At 35.5% G+C, this 19,844-nt stretch overlaps 1 protein-coding gene and 1 pseudogene across 1 annotated transcript in view; one reads left to right on the top strand and one right to left on the bottom strand.

Moving 5' to 3' along the window:
- The window catches only part of LOC123869925, a 206,677-nt gene extending 187,034 nt beyond the window's left edge, over positions 1 to 19,643 (bottom strand). Inside the window, exon 1 of the mRNA XM_045913042.1 lies at positions 19,510 to 19,643. Within this exon, the coding sequence (XP_045768998.1) occupies positions 19,510 to 19,574 (65 nt within the window). The 5' untranslated portion in view covers positions 19,575 to 19,643. The remainder of the gene's footprint in view (positions 1 to 19,509) is intronic.
- LOC123869917 lies at positions 14,630 to 17,520 on the top strand (annotated as a pseudogene).
- Positions 19,644 to 19,844: the final 201 nt, after the last annotated feature.

Here is a 19,844-nt window from a genome sequence, read left to right as displayed (position 1 = left end):
TGAACCATTAGACTATTAACACGAGCCACACTGTCCATACATCCTCCATGAGAAGATGACTCTACAAGGAAGGTCTCTTACCCATTCGAATAAAATATATATTTTTATTAGTATAGATAGTTATAAACCTCGTGGCTACACCTACACTACAAGTGTCAAATTAAGGCTATCAAACGACTAGATATTATGTGACACAGGGTGTCGTGGTAGCGTGAAAATAGTTTTAAATATTATAATATTTTTAAATCTTGGTTTCATGTCACCACTAGTGCTCAAATACCTAATATTTGTCAGATGTCGATTCAGGATGAAACCTAGATTCACTCAGTCAAGTTCGGCTATAAGTGATGGTGAATTTTAAGTTTTTTTTTTGAGTTTTTTATAAAACGAAATAAAGTCGAATGGGTCCAAAACCTTTAAACAGTGCGCATCCGCCGGCGGCAGCTGAATACTTGGCGCATACAATGCGTGCGCATCGCATTGCGTTGTCACTTGCGCGCGCATAACTATTCATACTCGGATGCGTCTCGCATGCCCTTCCCTTGATAGACAATGGATCCTGAGTTTTTGAAACGGAGACAACTGGGAAAGAATCGTTACAATATGGTTTTCATCTTAATCTAAATACATAAAAGAAAAACTGACTCACTGGCTGATCTATCAACTTCAACGCACAGCTCAAACTATGGACGGATCGGGCTGAAACATGCAAATAGCTTAACGTAGACATGCTCTAAGAAAAGATTTTTGAAAATTCTGCCCCTAAGGGGGTAAAATAGGGGTTTGAAATTTATGAAGTCCATGCGGACGAAGCTGCGGGCATAAGCTAGTCTTCATCTAAATAAAAGGAAAAGCTGACTGACTGACTGATCTATATCAACGAGCAGCTCAAACTATTGAACGAATCGGGCTGTTTGGTATGCTGATAGCTATTATGACATAAACATTTGCTAAGAAAGGAATTTTGAAAATCATCCCCTAGGGGGTAAAATAGGGATTTGATATTTCAATCTTATCATGTTTCTATCATTTTTGGATAAAACTAGGGTAGGTTACCATCATCATCCTGTAGGAATAAGCAAAAAAGGAGTACTATCAAGAATTTTAACTGGGTTCTGATTTCCTCAGACTTTTGGTTGACAAACTAGCCCTTGACTCAAATTCTAAGAGATGGGAAAAAGTAATGTACCGTAGCACAGTGCCGGGTGCGCTTGCCTAGAATGAGCAATAATGTGCATCATGCCTAATTTAACTTTGCAACACGCTCGTAAGTTTCACATCTTACCCACTTACAGCGTACATATTCTGTAACTATCACAATAAATTGCAACTTGATGTAGACTAAGAACTGGTGAAAGATATGCCACAGTGAATGAATGAATATACTTTTATTGTACACCACAAAATTAATACAGAAAAAACACGTACAAAGCAGAACAAAATATAGGCAGGTAGGTGCAATTTGGCAGTGATGTAACGTCGACCATAAAAGCTTGCAAGCACCCTTATGTGGAATATGATTTGCACATCATAAAAGTATAAAATCTATTTCCGCTTACAAGGCCTGCATAGTTGAAATTTCTAAAAATCTGTGTCTTAGTAAGAATTCTCTTATTTGCAAGGAGATGATAGTGGATTTCAGATTAATACTACATCATGCCCGCGACTTTTTCCGCTTGGATTAAGGTTTTATGAAAATCGTGTGGGTACTCCACCTCGGGATAAAAAGTAGTCTATCTCAGTTTCTAGGATGCAAGTTATCTTTGTACTTTTCATCGAAAATGGTTAAACAGATGGGCTGTGAAAAGCTAGCCAACAGATACACTTCACATTTATAATATTAAGTAGACCTATGGACAATGTTGGTGCCTAATCCTGACATACAAATACCAAACTAAATGATTGACCATTTATTACTTTTGCAAATCAAAATGTTAGTAATCCATTATTTTTATTTTTTTCATGTAGGTGTAGAATTTGAACCACCGGCTCTTGGTCAACTAGTAAAACACATCGCAAACAAAAGTAAAATATCGTCTACAGACATCCTATCCTCTGTATTTGGAAATTATTTGACATCGGTAAAGTGAAGCGGAGGTTCCTTTTGCATCGAGGCTCTATTATTCCGTCAATTCGGGACCTCCGCGCTTCGTATACAATTACAAGATGTGTTCATCGTCCTGCAATCTGTCAGCCAGTCAGGCTAGCTGCGGCCTGTCTGTAGAATAAAGCCCTGGTCAGATGCGCCAAGGCAGCGGCGTTTCACACTGGATGCGTAACCGCAGCTACCACAGCACCCGAACACCCTAGATCACACTTTACACAATAAATAATATTATAAAAGCGAAAGTTTGTGTGTTTGTATGTGTGTGTTTGTTACTCTTTCACGCAATAATTACTGGACGGATTTGGGTGAAATTTAGAATAAAAGTAGATTATACCATGGATTAACATATCAGCTAGTATTGTAATATGCACGTCACTTTGTGGAGCCCTGCTACGGCCATCACGTGCGTCCAGCTGAATGTCAATACTCGAACTCCGTAAGGTCGTTTAGGTCTGATGAATTCATTATTTCCGATGCTCCAAAAGTTCTTGGCTTATAATGGACACAACAATACAAAGAGTCGACCTACCACTGTATGATACACGGGCCACTGTAAATAAATTATTTAAAAACGTAATCTAAAGGAAGATACAAAGGGAAAATAGGGTAGAGTTTCTTATGACCCCGTTAGTTCAGATACAAATGAAATCGCATCACAGCTGCCCAGCTCCATTACTTGACGTTTTGAAAAGGCTCTATTATTTCGTTATTTCGGGACTTCTACGATTCAGCTTGTCTATGGATATAAGTCCTCAATCGAACAGTGCGCGACGGGAGTGGCGCGTCATACTGAATGCGTATCGCTGCCGATAGCAACAGTACTCTAATATTATTATGTTTAAAGTAAACTGACAGACACATATCACACTAGGGAGACGCACAAAAATAACTTTAGTAGTGCTTTAGCTAGTGCTAACTTCGCAAGCCCAGTGTGACGCTGTCGTGCTGCTGCGGTCACGCGTTTTGTCTGACCAGGGCTTAAAGAGGATTTATTCACATTTACTGGCTCGATTTATTACTATTTTGGATACAATGTTCCCTCGATACTCTATCAGTTTTACTTACTCCCATGTTCAGGCGAATTGTATTAAAATTAAAGCATTGTGAATGGTATCTGTACTTGCGATAATGTTTATTGACGTTTATTCCTTGTTATGCGTCAAAACTTATAACTATTATCTTTATAATCTGACAAAACGGTAACATATTTTCCTCTTAGAAACGCTGAGGGGTTTGTCTAGCCTCTTAGGAACCTAGTTTGGTATTTTACAGCCTTTTTTAACGTTTAAACTGTCGTGAATGATTTCTTATCTATAGTACTTTTATAGATATTTGATACTTTAGATTACATGACAGTACAGCTAGTATTATATCTTAAAAATTTAGGCATGAAACTATAAGGACGTATTCTGTGATAAAACATATTATTTGTAAATATCCCGGTATCAATAAAAGCTACACTTAGTTGTTTAGTGCAGAAATTTACACAATGATTAATGGGTTTAGGAGTGATTTGGTCATCAAAAACTACCAGCTACAAATTGAGGGGTGGTGTTCTGTCGCAAGCGCCCAAGGCGCCGCACGCGAACTATAATGAAATCATAAGTCACGATCTAGCAGGCTCAATTGCTATTATCACCCTATCAGCAAACCAAGACAAAAACAGCTCTAAACTGTTACAATACGGTCCAAAATTGTGTACAAATGTTTGTAGATTAGGGGCTTATACAGAGAGAAAGAATGTGTTTCAAAAGTTAAGTCAAGGTGCTCTTTATCGTAAAATTATTGTATTCAGAAGGTATTAAGCGAGAGGCGTTGCGTAATTTTATTATTCGAGCATGAATGACTGTCATCTGTGTACTTGACCTTTAAATCTCGTCCAACTTTTACCTATCTGTTTTATACAAAAATATCCATTTAATATCTGGTTGGTCTATCTAGTGTATCTACATTTTTAATCGAAAATCAGTCGTTTAACAGATGATTTTACACAGATGTTTAGTTTGGGTTATTGCAGCTATCAAACGATGCTCGATTTGTTAACTGACTCAAAATTATTTCCAACAACAAGAACACAATATACATGCATTAGCCACCAACAATGTCACCAAAGACGCTAGTACAGATTTTTTTTATACACAGGAAATGCCTAACGCATACCCTTCCGTCAGGGGAAACGGAGAGGTTATGTGGGGCTTGCACCCACTAAAACCTGTGTTTGTTCCTCAACGGACTGGCGGTTGCGCGGGTATCACTAAGGTAGTATTCACCGCACTATCACTTGATAATATTATTAGATACAGAATATTTCACAAGATATTTCGAAATAAGCCTATTTTCTATTTTAGATTAATTAAACAATCGTGATTAAAATCCCTCAAAGATGTTGCAAAATGCAATCATCCTCTATTAAGCCCTGACATACCTAATAAAGATTCATCAATCTTCCTTACAAAAGTTACAATAAATACACAATATTGTAATACCGGTTGCAATCATACATTTACTTTCATATTATCAAATTATGTGTTTTATTGATAGGACAGTTAATCTAAGCTAGCAATTTTGTCTATTATGCTATTCGAATTACCACAGAATAAATAGGTTAGCTAATGGTGGGCAATCATCGAGCTTCTAATAAATATATACCTAATGTTACTTAATTATATTATTTTACTAGAAGATGCCCGTCCAACTGGATTTAGTTTTTAAAAATCTTTGATTTTCTATTATAAAAAATATCTATGTCTGTCTCCGGGGTGAAGGTTATCTTTGTGACAAATTCCGTGAAAATCGGTTCAGCGATTGGGTCGTGAAAAGGTTGGACAAACAGACAATCTTGCTGACGATAAGGCAAGCAAAATAAAAGAAAACAATATATTTTATAGTGAGATGCGTAAATTCATCATGATCAATCCATCGCCGAAGGTCCACTACCTGAACACGTCTGACTACTTACCTACACTAAAAAGCTTAAAATAAAAAATCGACTTCCAAAACCACTACAAAGTAAAAAAATCATATTTGTTTCTGTACGTGTACACATGTATGAAGTCGGGCGAGCATAATAAAAGAAACTAGAAATCAAAGCGTGAAGCTCGGCCGACTTCATATATACACGTGTAGAAACAAAAAATGTTTTTTACTTTGTAGTGGAATTGGAAGTCGGTTTTTTTTATTTATTTTTTTATTAACGTCAATAACAATAATTAAAACCTGATACCAAAAGAAAGAGGAATGTTCAACATGATACAGTGTGAAAGTTGAAAATTGTGCTTGGTATGAAACAAAGCACAGCTTTCAACTTTTTTTTAGAACTTCATTTATTTAGAACAGTCCATGAACATCCCTGTTTACGAGGTGCAACATTACAGCGAGTTGTCACATCATCACACGTTTTACGAGCGATTGAGAAGATAAAAAGTGCAACGTTTAACGTTTTGATGCACATTTGCACTTCATTTATGATCCTTCGTGTGAAATTCATATCATACTTGTATCAAAGTGACCCAGAAGTGACCTGAATCAAAAATTAAAAATTCTTTTAAACATTTTTGATGGTCGTGATTATTGTGATTATTATCTTTTACATACTTTGTCATAAAGTTTTACTTTTTGATGGTAACTTTGTTAAAGTGATAAACTGATAACCGTGGCCTTAGGATAACTGCTATATCTGGAGACAGTCTAAATAAGTGTTGAAAGCATACGTTTGAAACCAAGATATCCCGAGTTCATTAATTGGTGGCGGAAAAAGTAATACCCGGCTGAGTTTATGTGGGCTCTTCTCAGATCTGGGCTCGTTTGGAACGCTCGTAGATAGTTCGAAGTTAACGTAATTACTTATCACCACTAAGTACATCATTGTTTGACAATCAGAAAGTGTACCCAATTTGAATAAATGACTTTGACTTTGATTTTGAATCGAACCTGGAACCTCCCACTTATAAGAACACAGCGCTCATCACTGCACCAGGAAGATCATATATGATTGTAGCCAAGCGCAAGTTTATTGTAAAAAAAAATATTTAAGGCTCTATCACCCATGTAACGTGATGAGACGTAAACGTGCCAACATGTGCATTCAACCGCATTATACACCATTATTACGGTACTTTTCTTCTTTACTGTTACATCACACTTCACATCACATCACACTAATATTATAAAGACGAAAGTTTGTATGTGTGTGTGTGTATGTGTGTGTGTGTGTGTATGTGTGTGTGTGTGTGTGTGTGTGTGTGTATGTTTGTTACTCCTTCACGCAAAAACTACTGGATGGATTTGGCTGAAATTTGGAATGGAGATAGATAATATCCTGAATGAGCACATAGGCTACTTTTTATCCCGGAAAACCAAAGAGTTCCCACGGGATTTCGAAAAACCTAAATCCACGCGAATGAAGTCGCGGGCGTCAGCTAGTAAGTAATATTTTTTTTAATATTCAGATACAAGTTAGCCATTGACTGCAATCTCATCTGATGGTAAGTGATGATGAATTCTAAGATTGAAGCGAGCTAACCTGGAAGGAGTATGACAGTTTTTCTTAAACTTATAACCCTTTTGTTTCTACACGCCTCGTACCGGAACGCTATATCGCTTGGCGGCACAAGTTTGGCGGTATGGTGGTAAATAGGCACGGCCGAAGTCTCCCACCAGACTAGACAACAGATTTTAAAAATGTCAAACACGTGTCGGGAATCGAACCCGCGACCCCCTACTAATTAGACCAAAGCGCTTACCACTACACCAAAATATTTAAGTATAAATGATGCCCACAACTTCGTCCACGTAGATTTAAGTTTTTTTAAATCCCGTGAGAACTCTTTGATTTTCCGGGACAAAAGGTAGCTTATGTAGGTACCTTTGCAAGGATCCAGGCTATCTCTGCGCCTTTCATTAAAATTGGTTAAATGGATAGGCTGTATAAAGCTAGAAGACGAACAGATTGACAGACAGATACACTTTCGCATTTAAAATATTAGTATGGATAAATGAATGAATGAAAAAATAGAGGAAATATTAAACGCCTGTAAAAATCATCATCCGAAAAACATTACATTTTTAAAGTCACTATCCATGTAATATGAAACATAATACTAAAAGTGCTATCATGCAATCGACCACATCTTCAACACCAACATAACGGTATTTATTCTGCTCTGTTACAATAATATTATAATGTAATGATGAAAATAAAATATGAAACATTCAATTAGAGTCAGCCTAATATTATGAACGCTGCGCCGCCGAGTTATTACCGGTAAATTAAACAGGGAATGAAAAAACAAAGAAAAATTAAACGCTTGTAAATTTGTTAAGATGACATCACACTGTTCGAGTACTATATAAAAATAACAAATATATTTTTTTCAGAACACTTTTTTAGTGTATTTTCAATCACCAAATAAAGATATCAACTGAGAAATTTTAATGTTTTGAACAAGTCACAATGTTTACTAGTTTAAATTAGTTTTAGTTTACTCGTCAATTAAAGTTTATTTGGTAATTCAAAATTAGTTCTAAAACAACTAAAGTTTTACAGTTTTATAATAATTACACACTAAAAAAAAGGTTTTTATAAATATCGAACCCTATCCGTATCTTAAATGTTATTTAAGAGCAGAGGACACAAATTCAATTTTGAATATCTCCTTTCTTATTCTTATTCTCAACTAAAAAATGTTTCCATGAGTGTACCCGTCAAGTAACTTATAAGTTATCATTTCAACGGTTGCTTGTAATCCATTGAACCGGATGTACATGACAGCTGTATTTACGATTGGAGATAAAATTCGGATATAAATACCTGCCTGTTAATTTTGGATTGCAGCATGTCTAATCGCCTTAATACGAAATGTTGTGCGCTAATCGGTTATGCGTAAATATGGCAACTCCAAAATATATTTTGAGATCTGTCGGCCTTTTGACAGGCAAGATGTAAATATTCATGCCTTTCAAAAGCTTATATGAATCGCTCTCGCCTTAAGAAAGAGGGTAGGTACATAGAGACACCTGTTTTCATAAACGTATCCTTTACATTTTTCAAATAAAACAAGTTTATTATCTAAATCAATTTTGGGTAAAAAAATCAGGTTGAATTAGAGAAAAACTGTACATCAGTTTTTTTTTAATTTTGTTAAAAAAATCACCCAATTTGTTTTTGCATAAAGCTTGATTTGAATTTAGTTTTGTACCGCTGCGTCCACACCAAGATAATTTTGCGTGGTGGCTTATGTTTTGGCCTAAAAATATTTGACGAGAAAAACGTCCACACTAACGAACGCTTCGTCATTTTTAGCTGAATATCGCTTTTGGTCAAACTTTTGATAGGTTAAAATATTCAGTTAAGTTCAAATCCAGATAGTTATTATCAAAATTCTAAAAATAGGTAAAATCTAAAATCGTAATAAACCACTATACTAAGAACCATCATAAGTACATGACCAATTATTTATTATTAATTAATCACTTCGATATACTATAAAAATTACCTAACTTGAATGAACATTCGGTAAACAAAAGCTACGTAGGTACCTATTAAGCCAGGAAAGTAAAAAAACAAAATTCTGTGACTCAATTTTTTACGATATTAAAAAACGTTGCCAAATAAACAGAAGCATTCGAAAAGCGCACTGAACCTTTACTATCAAGATGTACTATAAATAATAAGAAGTTGCTTAAAAACAATGGAATTTAGTTTTAAAAAAATGCTTGGAATCTGTGTTGCGATTGATATCTTCGTCATGTTTCAGAATTTCAATGTAGAGGAAAATTGTACAGTCGATAAATGTTGATTGATTTTTACTACCTTCGTTTAAAATTTTGGAAAATTCACGAGGAAGCTTTATTTTAATACTAGAGTGCCCGCGACTTCGTTCGCGTAAGTTTTGGTGCTTGGAAATCATGCAACTGGCCGTGAAAAGCTAGTAGACAGCCAGATAGACAGACACTTTCACATTTATAATATCACATAGTAAGTAAATATAGATATTACTGAGTTACTTGACACATATAAACGCACCAACGATTATTATTATTTAAATAAAGAAGATTGTAGCTTCAAATCAAAAGGTAAGTTGGTATTCTACGGTACGAGTTCTTTAAAATTAATTTATCTGTATTTGTTATTGCACTTGTAACTATTTCTCTCTTTAAAGTCATATTCCTCATTGTTGAGGGTCGTAACTCCTTCCCATTAACACATAATAGCAGGAGTTCTTTAGGGATAATAATGCGGTGGGTTCCCAGATTCTTCCGCATTGTAACTATCTAATCCATTAATAATCAAAATCTTTTAATTAAAAAATTCTAGCTAGACGAAAATATATATAAAATTAGGATTGCTTTTAACTCAAACTTATCGGGAATGAGAGTACATTTTAGTTAAAGCATGTTTTAATGTAATTAACGATTCGTAAGGTGCTATTCTCCACACATTTTTATATGCAACCAGCGTTTACAAAACGAGCAAGCGCAGGTATCATCAATTCAACACAACACCGCCGCCCGCTTGCTCCGTTTGTGTGGTTTATTTATTACTAGAACAAATTTTTAATTGGTATGGCCTTATCATTCAGATAAGCTAACAATGCAATAGAGATAATGGTTCGTAAGTGAGAATTTATGTTTTAATAGGTACGAGGTGCCTTTTTGTGTCTCTCAAAATTCTTCGCGAGCTGCATATAAAGTGTACCAGGAATAGGTCCTTGCAGCTAGGCTGACTACGGTATTTGCTCGTTGGCTCTTACGCTTACTTTTCTCTCTTAAAATTTCCGATGCAACCGATGCAAATTGTTTAGAGTAAGGGTTTGTTTCTTTTTCAAGAAGAAAAAGGACATTGGACTTGCAAGTAGAGGTACAATCTAAAAATAACAGAGGTGCAGAGACACTTACATCCCGGGGATGGAATAGGGTACTTTTATCCCGGAAAATCGAAGAGTTTCCGCGGGATTTTACGAGGCCCGTTTGTTTGACCGATATTGATGTTTGGTAACGAGATAGCTTACATCTCGGGGATGACATTGGCAAATTTTTTCCCCCGGAAAATTACCGGAGTTACCACAAGATTTTAGAGGTCCATCCCAAATCCTTTTATTTATTTTTAGGGTTCCGTACCTCAAAAGGAAAAACAGAACCCCTAAAGGATAATTTTGTGGTCTGTCTGTCTTTCGTGTCCGTCAAGAAAACCTATAGGGTGCTTCCCGTTGACCTAGAATCATGAAATTTGGAAGGTAGTCATTTTGGAAATTTTGGAAGTCTTATAACACAAGTAAAGAAAAAAATCCGAAAAATGTGAATTGGTGGTGATGGTGACATCAAAATTTTTTTTTTAAATATTATGTTTCAATTTTCAAAGTAAGATAACTATACCAAGTGGAGTATCATATGAAAGAACTTTACCTGTACATTCTAAAATAGATTTTTATCAATTTTTATGCATAATACTTTTCGATTTATAGTGTAAAATGTCGGAAAAAATACCCGAGTACGGAACTCTCGATGCGCGAGGCTGACTCGCACTTGGCCGGTTTTTTGTAACTTCATGTCTACCTATCTAAAAATACATTGAATTTAATGATTACTCATAAACCAAGTACGTCCGTACAAGCGTATTAACACCCACTATTATTGTGCAAAACAGTTGTTGCACGGAGTTAAATTGTCGATAAGTAACTTTAATTTTATCTAGAACACGTCAATCGAACACGACTTACCCCGACTTTAACTCGAATTGACCCGTAATATGTCCCCTCTTATTTTTATATTATTACCTCTGATAGACCGATACTCACTCACTTTTGACTACAAATATACGGTAAATTTTTCAAATTAATTACACGCACTTAATATGCGAGCCTCTATGAAATACTGGCATGTGACGTCACAATGATTTGACGTGCTTTTTTAGTGTACCTAATCGATTATTTTGGAAGATATTATATTTTATTTATATCCTGTATATTTATAATAACTGAGAATTATTTATTTTTGACATACGCAACATCCTTATTGTTGCTACAAAAACACCATAAATTCAGTAAATTACAAAATTGAGATTATAATATTTAATGATTGATGTAGCTTTTCTGAAATCGACCAGCAAGTGCTTATAATTTGTCTATCCTAACTTGTTCCTACATGCTTTTGTAACCTAATGAAGTGCAGTATTACACTGCAACAAGTAGGTAGCACAATGGTGGGTAGGTTTATTGCAAAATTTCAGTCATAAAGTGGGCTCTACACTCGCGGCGCGAAGTCGCGCCGTTATTTCGCGCCGTGAATGTATGCCGCGATTCACGCGTGAACTGTGTCCCTCCACACTCGCAAATCTTTACAGTCTTGTTCGTGACTATGGACGAAACCCTTTGTCGCGGACCAACAACCGACACTGATCGGGGAAACGCGCGAAGCGCGAACGCGAAGGCGTGAACAACATCTACACTCGTGATTCGCAGTTATAGCGGGCTTTCGCGGCCGTTCGCGCCGCGAGTGTAGAGCCGGCTTTACACGTTATTCATACACTCCAATGATCGATGAAGTGACATGAAACGCGAGAGAACATGAAATAAACACTTAGCCTATATCTGAACTCCTACACAAACATGACATTTAAGTATTATAAAAGAACCTTAATGTAATGTACCTACCTACATATCTACCTATCCAATGATACAATCAGTCCTTACATCAAATGGTATTATGAAATTCACATAGTGTTTAGAGTTGACTGTTTCATTTCTTTTAGATGTTTGGCAATAAAAATGTATCAAAAATATTTTGTATGTGATTTTTTATATATTAAGTACTTACTAGTTGATTCCAACTTCGCTGGTGTGGATTTATTATTTCAAAATCCCGAGGGAACTCTTTGGTTTTCCGGAATAAAAATTAACCTGTCGATTATGTCTGGTTGCTTTATGAGCAACTAATACTAACTCTAGACTTTAGTAAATATTTTGTACTTTAGATAATACATGCTTCTTCGTTATTAAGGTTAGGTACCTTTACGAATCTCAGCTTAGCAGCCAGACTAAGCCAGGTAGGTACGATTTCACACCCAGGCAGGGTGGCAGATATGCTGACCTCTGAGCCAGACGGTCTTCAACAATTAAGTTAAATGCTGACTCATAAATCATCGCTACAATTTTAAGCAAATAAAACGAACATCATCAAACTTGACCTTTAACAGCAATCTTAAAATTGACCCAATGTATAATTATAACTCTTTTTGTAATCACTAGATATAAATGTTATGAACAGTTAAGTTAACAAGTGAAGGTTACAGTAACTAGAAAAGAGCTGATAACTTTCAAACGGCTGAACCGATTTTCTTGGATTATATAGCTAAGAACACTCTCAATCAAGCCATCTTTCAAACAAACAAAAAAAAACTAAATTAAAATCGGTTCATTAGTTTAGGAGCTACGATGCCACAGACAGATACACACGTCAAACTTATAACATCCCTCTTTATGGGTCGGGGGCTAAAAACGAACAAAATACAAAAATAGGACGTAGGTACCTACCTATACCTAGTTGATACATTTCTAATAGTAGTATACACTATACAATACAATAGGTAGGTACCTATGTGGATATTTACCCAAGCAGCAATAATATAATATCAGAGGCAAAGACAGGCGGAGGTGTATTACTCTTACTGGCCGAGACTCAAACCATTTTTTTTAATCAGTAAGTTATACTTAAATATAAAAAATTATAAATCAAAAATATCAACTCTATCAGTGTTGTAACGAAGCAGGGTGCCAAGTAGGTACATTCGTAAAACTGTGCAAGAACGCTGGCTGCATTGCCTTAGAAGAGGAGAAACATCTACTTATAAAATGAACAAAACAAACAAAAAAAGTGCAGTTTATTAAGTACTAGCTGACGCCCGCGACTTCGTCTGCGTGGATTTAGGTTTTTCGAAATCCCGTGGGAACTCTTTGGTTTTCCGGGATAAAAAGTAGCCTATGTGCTAATCCAGGATATTATCTATCTCCATTCCGAATTTCAGCCAAATCCGTCCAGTAGTTTTTGCGTGAAGGAGTAACAAACATATACACACACACACACACACACACACACACACACACACACACATACAAACTATCGCCTTTATAATATTAGTGTGAAGTGTGATAGTGTGATAGATCATCCAATTACTATTATGAGAGGTAAAGAAATTTTACCGTTCACAATTTTTTTTACATCATAACCTAACCATAGATTCACAACATCATTAGGTAGGTTTTTACCTACCCTACTAGAGATAAGAATATTGAAAAAAAAAACATTTGGCTGCTGAAGAAGAAACATAAAAGATCAGTCGTTCAACATCACTTTTAATTTATATTGTTTTGATATTTGTACAAAAAATAGACAAAGCTATTATACCAAATCATCGACCACTAACACCCGATAACGTCGGTTGAAGTCATCAACTTAATTACGAAATACATGGATTTAATTACTCGATTATGTTTTTGTGTGAACCGTTTTTGATTTGTTCATCTTTATTGTTATCGATGAGACGTCGAAGTTTTGCTGATTGTGAGTATCTCGGGATACCTACCTACTTAGTTGGAACTTACCTAGTTATATCAAGTATTTATAGGTATATGCCTATTTTTTTTTCTTCGGGGGAGGAAAAAATCCCTACGGACATCGGCCTGCTGGCAGGGTGTGTCCGACTTGCACGGACTAAAATAACCTCCCCATGTCTACTAAGGTGAGCACGGAACTGCGTGGCATTACCTCATGCTGACCTCCTAAATCTCTATCTTCGAATGCCCAGGTAGTGCCGACCTAAGAGCAAAAGCGCTTCGATCGACCGACGCGGAGGACGTGAATGCCGGAAATCTTATGGTGCGCATGCTGCCGAGCGAAGACGCCTGGCTAAGATATAGCCAAATGCTGAGGGCTACCATGATGCGAAGGGAAGAGAAAGAAGAAGAAGATAAGAAGAAGGTATGTAGTTCGTCGGCTAGGTTTTATTCCATACTAATTCAACTGCAGCAATGAACTAGCAAGAAACTTAGCGGTTGTCCCACGACAACCGCTAAGTTTCTTGCTAGTTCTTCTCGGTAGGAAAGGCATTCCGAACCAGTGCAGTGGTTGCATGCATTTGACGATTCAAAAGTACTTGTTAAAGTTTAATTGAGTAAAAGATATTTTTGTCTATATTAATAAATAAAATTTATTTATTAAATTATTATTTATGATATTATTTAAAGTGTCTTAGTCTGTCTGCTAACTTTCCACGGCCCATCTATTTAGACAATTTTGACGAAAGAGATAAGATAAGTTATCTCTGGCCGTTTAAAAGAATTACATATACTCGTAATTCGTGAAATAAAAATAACACACATTTCATAACGTTATAAGAAAGACTATAACTTGGAATGGATTATAACGTTATGTGTAAAGATTTTGTAGTGGCAACATCGCTCACTGCGCATGCGCATGTCAATATCATGTCATCCCATCAATTTCAATTCTGGATATAACGTAGTGATTACCATACTCTTTGATTCTGGGCGTCGTCGGTCTCAACAACAATGGAATTCGTTTGATTTTAGTGCCGATTATTATTATTAATTAAATGGACACTTTTTTATTTATTGTTGTTAAATAATAAAATGGCGGGGACAATTATCGAAAACCTAAGCGGAAGAAAGCTTACTGTGTTAGTGGCATTTCTTTTATTGTGTCAAATAATATGTTTCCTGATCGGTGGACTGGTCGCACCCGTGCCTGCAAATGCAGTAAACATCCTCGGAACTGAATGCAAAGATACGTTTATTATGAAAAATGATACAACAAAGTGGTTCTACGCACACGGTGCCAGCAAATGCGAGGTCGACCTTGACATTGTTCATGGCGATATATCCGAACGCGATATCGTTTTTGCATTTCAAATGCCGGTGCCTCGAGTTGGCGAGTATTCGAGATGGCAACAGAACTTAATAGGCGTTTTGCAAGTGGACATTAGCTACCACTCTCAGATGGAAGTGACGCTGCGCCATGCCTTTACAATTTAGATGCGCGGTTGGCTTACCGAAATAAAGGTGATCTGGATGATGCTTGGAAATTATACACACAATCGATGGAAAGGAGGGTTCTAAACTGTGATACTGATATCAAACCTGAGAAATACGTGTATCATTGCTCCCTTTTACCATTATTTGAACTTGGATCATTGGTTCATGATTATTATTTATTAAATTTACGATTACCTGTTGACACAACCGTCATGAATGCACATTATGGCTACATAAAAGACGTGTGGGTTACGGTTATCAACCAAGATGGAGGTTTTACTAAAGTCTGGCTGTCTTTAAAAACAGTATTCTTCCCATGTATCGTTGCAATGCTTGTTTGGTTCTGGCGTAGAATTCATATTTTGGAAAGAAGACCTGTTCTACTGGAAAAGATGATTTTGAGCTTAGGGATAGCATTGTGTTTTCTAAATGCACCTATAGAATATCTCACATTACAATTTGACTTGCCGTTTATGCTATTATTCGGAAACATTAGGCAAGGAGTATATTATGCAATGCTGTTTTCGTTCTGGCTTGTTTTTGTTGGGGAACATAATATTGTGATCATCCAGGATGTATCTGCCCAGAACACTCTCAAACAATATTGGTGCCACTTGAGTGCTGTAGCTATGGTTTGCATCTCACTGATTATATTTGATATGTGTGAGAGAGTGGTTCAGTTGCGTAACCCATTCTACTCAATCTGGGTGACAAATTTAGGCACATTAGCTTTGAAATTCATAATACTGGCTAATATCTTGACTGGAGTATACTTTTTGTTCCTGTGCTATATGGTCTGGCGAGTTTTCTTGAATATATCTCACAAGCGTCAGAGTCTACTGACCATGAGCTCAGTCCACCGCTTGCACTATGAAGGGATCATTTACCGATACATGTTTATGATGTTAGCCACATTGCTATGCGCAGCGCTAACTATGATCGGCTTTATTTTGGGAAAAGTGAGTGAAGGCCAGTGGAAATGGGATGAAAATATAGAACTTGAGTATACTTCTGCGCTCTTCACTGGAGTATAATATGGAATGTGGAATATATATGTCTTTTCCTTATTAGTACTTTATGCACCGAGTAATAAGCGCTGGCCAGATATATCTATCCCAGGGAAGGACGAAGGCTACTTTATATCACGAAAAATCAGAGGTCCCACGGAATTCTTAGAGGTCCGTCCGTTTAACCGATTTATTTGTGGTATAGAGAAGACTGACAAAGGCTACTGTTTGTGAAGGGGTGATAGTAAAAGGAATACCCAGCTCTTCTCAGGTGGGCGCATTTGAAACCCTTGTATCTTTAGTTTTAAGTTTACGTCATTAATTGTCACCATTATATCATCTTACAAATCTAACAATGCTGTCCATCGAAAGGTGTACAATAGTACCTACTTTGAATAAATGATTTTGAGTTTTGTCCGAAAGAACAATATAGAGCTACTACCACGGGATTTTCGAAAAACGTAAAACCACGTAGACGAAGAAGACTTTTCCAGTAGATTTCAAACAACAAAATAGCCTTTGCAAGCTAGCGAGATGAAAAATGTTCCTAATTAAGTACCTACTTTACTTTAATGTTATTTGAAAATGTAGATTCAGGATACATAAAATAAGTACCTAAGTGATATGGGTGAAGTTTCAGTCAATGTTATGAAAACTTAGTTCTAATGGAAAAAAAATGTACCTATTTACTTAATTGAAAATATAATACTTTCTCTCATTATTATAAGTAATTTTAACTTTATTTTTTGTAGCTAACCTATTATAATCTACGTAACATAAAAATAATTTTACTATATTAGCATTTTGTGTTAATAATGGCAGCTAACGCCATCTAGCAGTATATCTGCTGACTATATATTAGAGTTCTAGTGAGCGTACATTCACTCAATCATTGACTCAATACACTCATGTGAAATGTTTCCACATACGGCCACTAGCAGTAAGAGGCGCTCATAAATTTTTAGACAAACTTTTTGAAAGCGCACCTTATTTCTATGAGTTAATAAATAAATAATAATAAAAAATTACCTTGTTACCAAAACTGATTTTGTGGATTTTCACTATTTTTTCTATTATCATAAAGTGCTGACGACAGTACTTTACTAACATAGCAATCTAGTCTATGAGTAGAGCTAATAAGCAATTAAATTTATAAAAGTACTTATATCTAAGAATCGGTCCATTAACTTATTTTAGTTTATTTACAGTTAGTTTTTACTGAAATACACTTTGTTCTTGTGTTCTTTAAATCGCACTAACACTAGTTTTTTTTTTACTTTTGATATTATATTTTTTAAATCTAGGAATTAGTAGAAAATAGTATTTTCGTCGAGTAAGTTTACTATTACTATTAGAACATTTTTAAATATTTACAAGATTCGCTACATAAATTACCTAAGTATATAATTTTATTAATTATATACTTAAAACTTATGTACTTAACTACAGAGATTAAATGTTTTTTTTATAACAACTTCCTTAATTTTTTAAGGACTCCTTAAGATCCAGTCCTCCTAATTTTTTTAAAGCCTTTTTCGTGTTGTTATGTAATTATTAGATATTTGCAATATAAATATTTAGGTATTTATGTTTTTGTTAAGGAAAGCCAAATTGCAATTATATCTTAGGGATCATGATTCATGACAAATACCTACCTAATTTATAAAAGGCTATCACAACACACGCAAATTATTATTATTATCATACAACAATATTAATTGCCATTACATAGGATTCTTTCATTAGGAAAATTTCCATTTGGTAGGTATGGAAATATTATAATAAATAAAATCTGCTGACTAATTTAACAGTCTGTCGATAAATGTATGTCACTAGTATAGATAAGGGACTACAGATTTAGTATCAAAAGTGAGTCCAGATAACATTCCTGAACTAGTTTAGCGGCCTGCAATTATCTACATAGTAGTCTAATCTTGCGAAAGCTTGTTCCTTTCTGTGCAGAATTTATAAGCTCTAGATTAGGTTCAGAAAGTGGGTTAAATGACTAAGAGCCGGTTAATAGGCTAACAATGATATTATTATGTAAACTAGTACAAGTTATCACAGGGAAAATTGGAGCTTAGATCTTGTTTGTAAGTTCTAACTACCTATAGAAGTTTTAAAACCACGAGCATAATGATTGTAAAAATGAACGAATGAATGATTGAATGAATATACTTACGAATGAATGATTGAATGAATATACTTACTTTTATTGTACACCACAAAAATAGTACAGAAAAAACACATACAAAGTACAACAAAATACAGGCAGGTATACAATTTGGCGGCCTTATCGCTACCTAGCGATCTCTTCCAGGCAACCAAAATGATGCAAAGGACATAGCTATACTACATAAAGTTCTAATAACACTTACGTATAGGGTTATTAAGTAAATACGTACATGTACGTGCATCTTGTTTAATCAGGTATAAGTAGGTATCACAACTAACGAGTATAATGATTTAAAGAATTCCACATCATACAAGGAATAACTAGATAGCTTTTTAGGTTAATTAAACTGATTGTAATCATATAATGAGTTACATAAGTAGTACAAATAAGTAGATATGCAATGACTAAAGTATGATTAAAACTGCCTCTAAAATGAACTTAGCTAAATTTGTTCCGTTAGCCTTAATGAATGAGCCCAAAAAATTAAAGTCAGTTCCTGATGATGGGTCAGATTTTGGCCAGGTGTTTCTTTGTTCACATATCTAGACGCGACGATGTATTTTTCTTGTAGGTAGTTCTAGGAATAGTAGAGGGTGCCAGAGTACGTGGTGGATCGCCCAAAGAGATAAACAGACCAAGTGAGGTCTGCGATGGACGCCCTCTTACATGAGTGAAGGCAAGAAGGAAGGCAGCCAACAGAGGGAAATGGAGAGACGCATTGTCAAGCGTTTCACAGCACGATAGTGACGACCACGACCGCTCTGTCGAAAGCTTAACAACAAACGAGTGTAAATAAAAAATTTATAACACCTCCGATAAGTGAACGTTATAGTAACTAGAAAAGAGCTGATAACTTTCAAACGGCTGAACCGATTTTCTTGGATTATATAACTAAGAACACTCTCGATCAAGCCAGCTTTCAAACAAAAAAAAAACTAAATTAATATCGATTCATTATTTTAGGAGCTATGCCACAGACAGATACACAGCTACACACGTCAAACTTATAACGCCCCTCTTTTTGGGTCGGGGGTTAACAAGAGCATTACATTTATTTTGTAGTAAGTACTCTTGAATTCTCCTTTGAACTTTTCATCCATTTAAAGGCTCTATGATGCCAGGTTTTTTTGAAATTTACCACAAGCCATTACATTCATAATTTTGAAAAATTACCTTCTTTCCCGCCGTTTTCTCTTCGTAGTGCTGGTCCCTTTGATGGTTCTGTACAGGGTCATCATTTTGAAAAAAACCACCAATCACTTCCACTGGCACTAATATTAATTATACACAATTATAATTTATACTAGCTTAGAGAGATAGAGGGCACTATAAACATTTTTTTCTCGAAAATCACTTAAACTTTTTCACTCGAAACTCGATCTTCAGGACCTGAAATAAAGAAAAAGAATTTAGTTACACAATATTTTATTAATTAATAGGATCACGGGATCACAGGAAAATAAACTAAATTAGGAGCTTTCGGGCAGATTTTTTTAGGCAATATTTAG

The sequence above is a fragment of the Maniola jurtina genome, chromosome 2 (genome assembly GCF_905333055.1).
Source record: "Maniola jurtina chromosome 2, ilManJurt1.1, whole genome shotgun sequence".
In the NCBI taxonomy this organism is placed as follows: Eukaryota; Metazoa; Arthropoda; class Insecta; order Lepidoptera; family Nymphalidae; genus Maniola; species Maniola jurtina.
The sequence above is the reverse complement of the archived record's forward strand: the minus strand, read 5'-3'. Positions and strand labels throughout refer to the sequence as shown.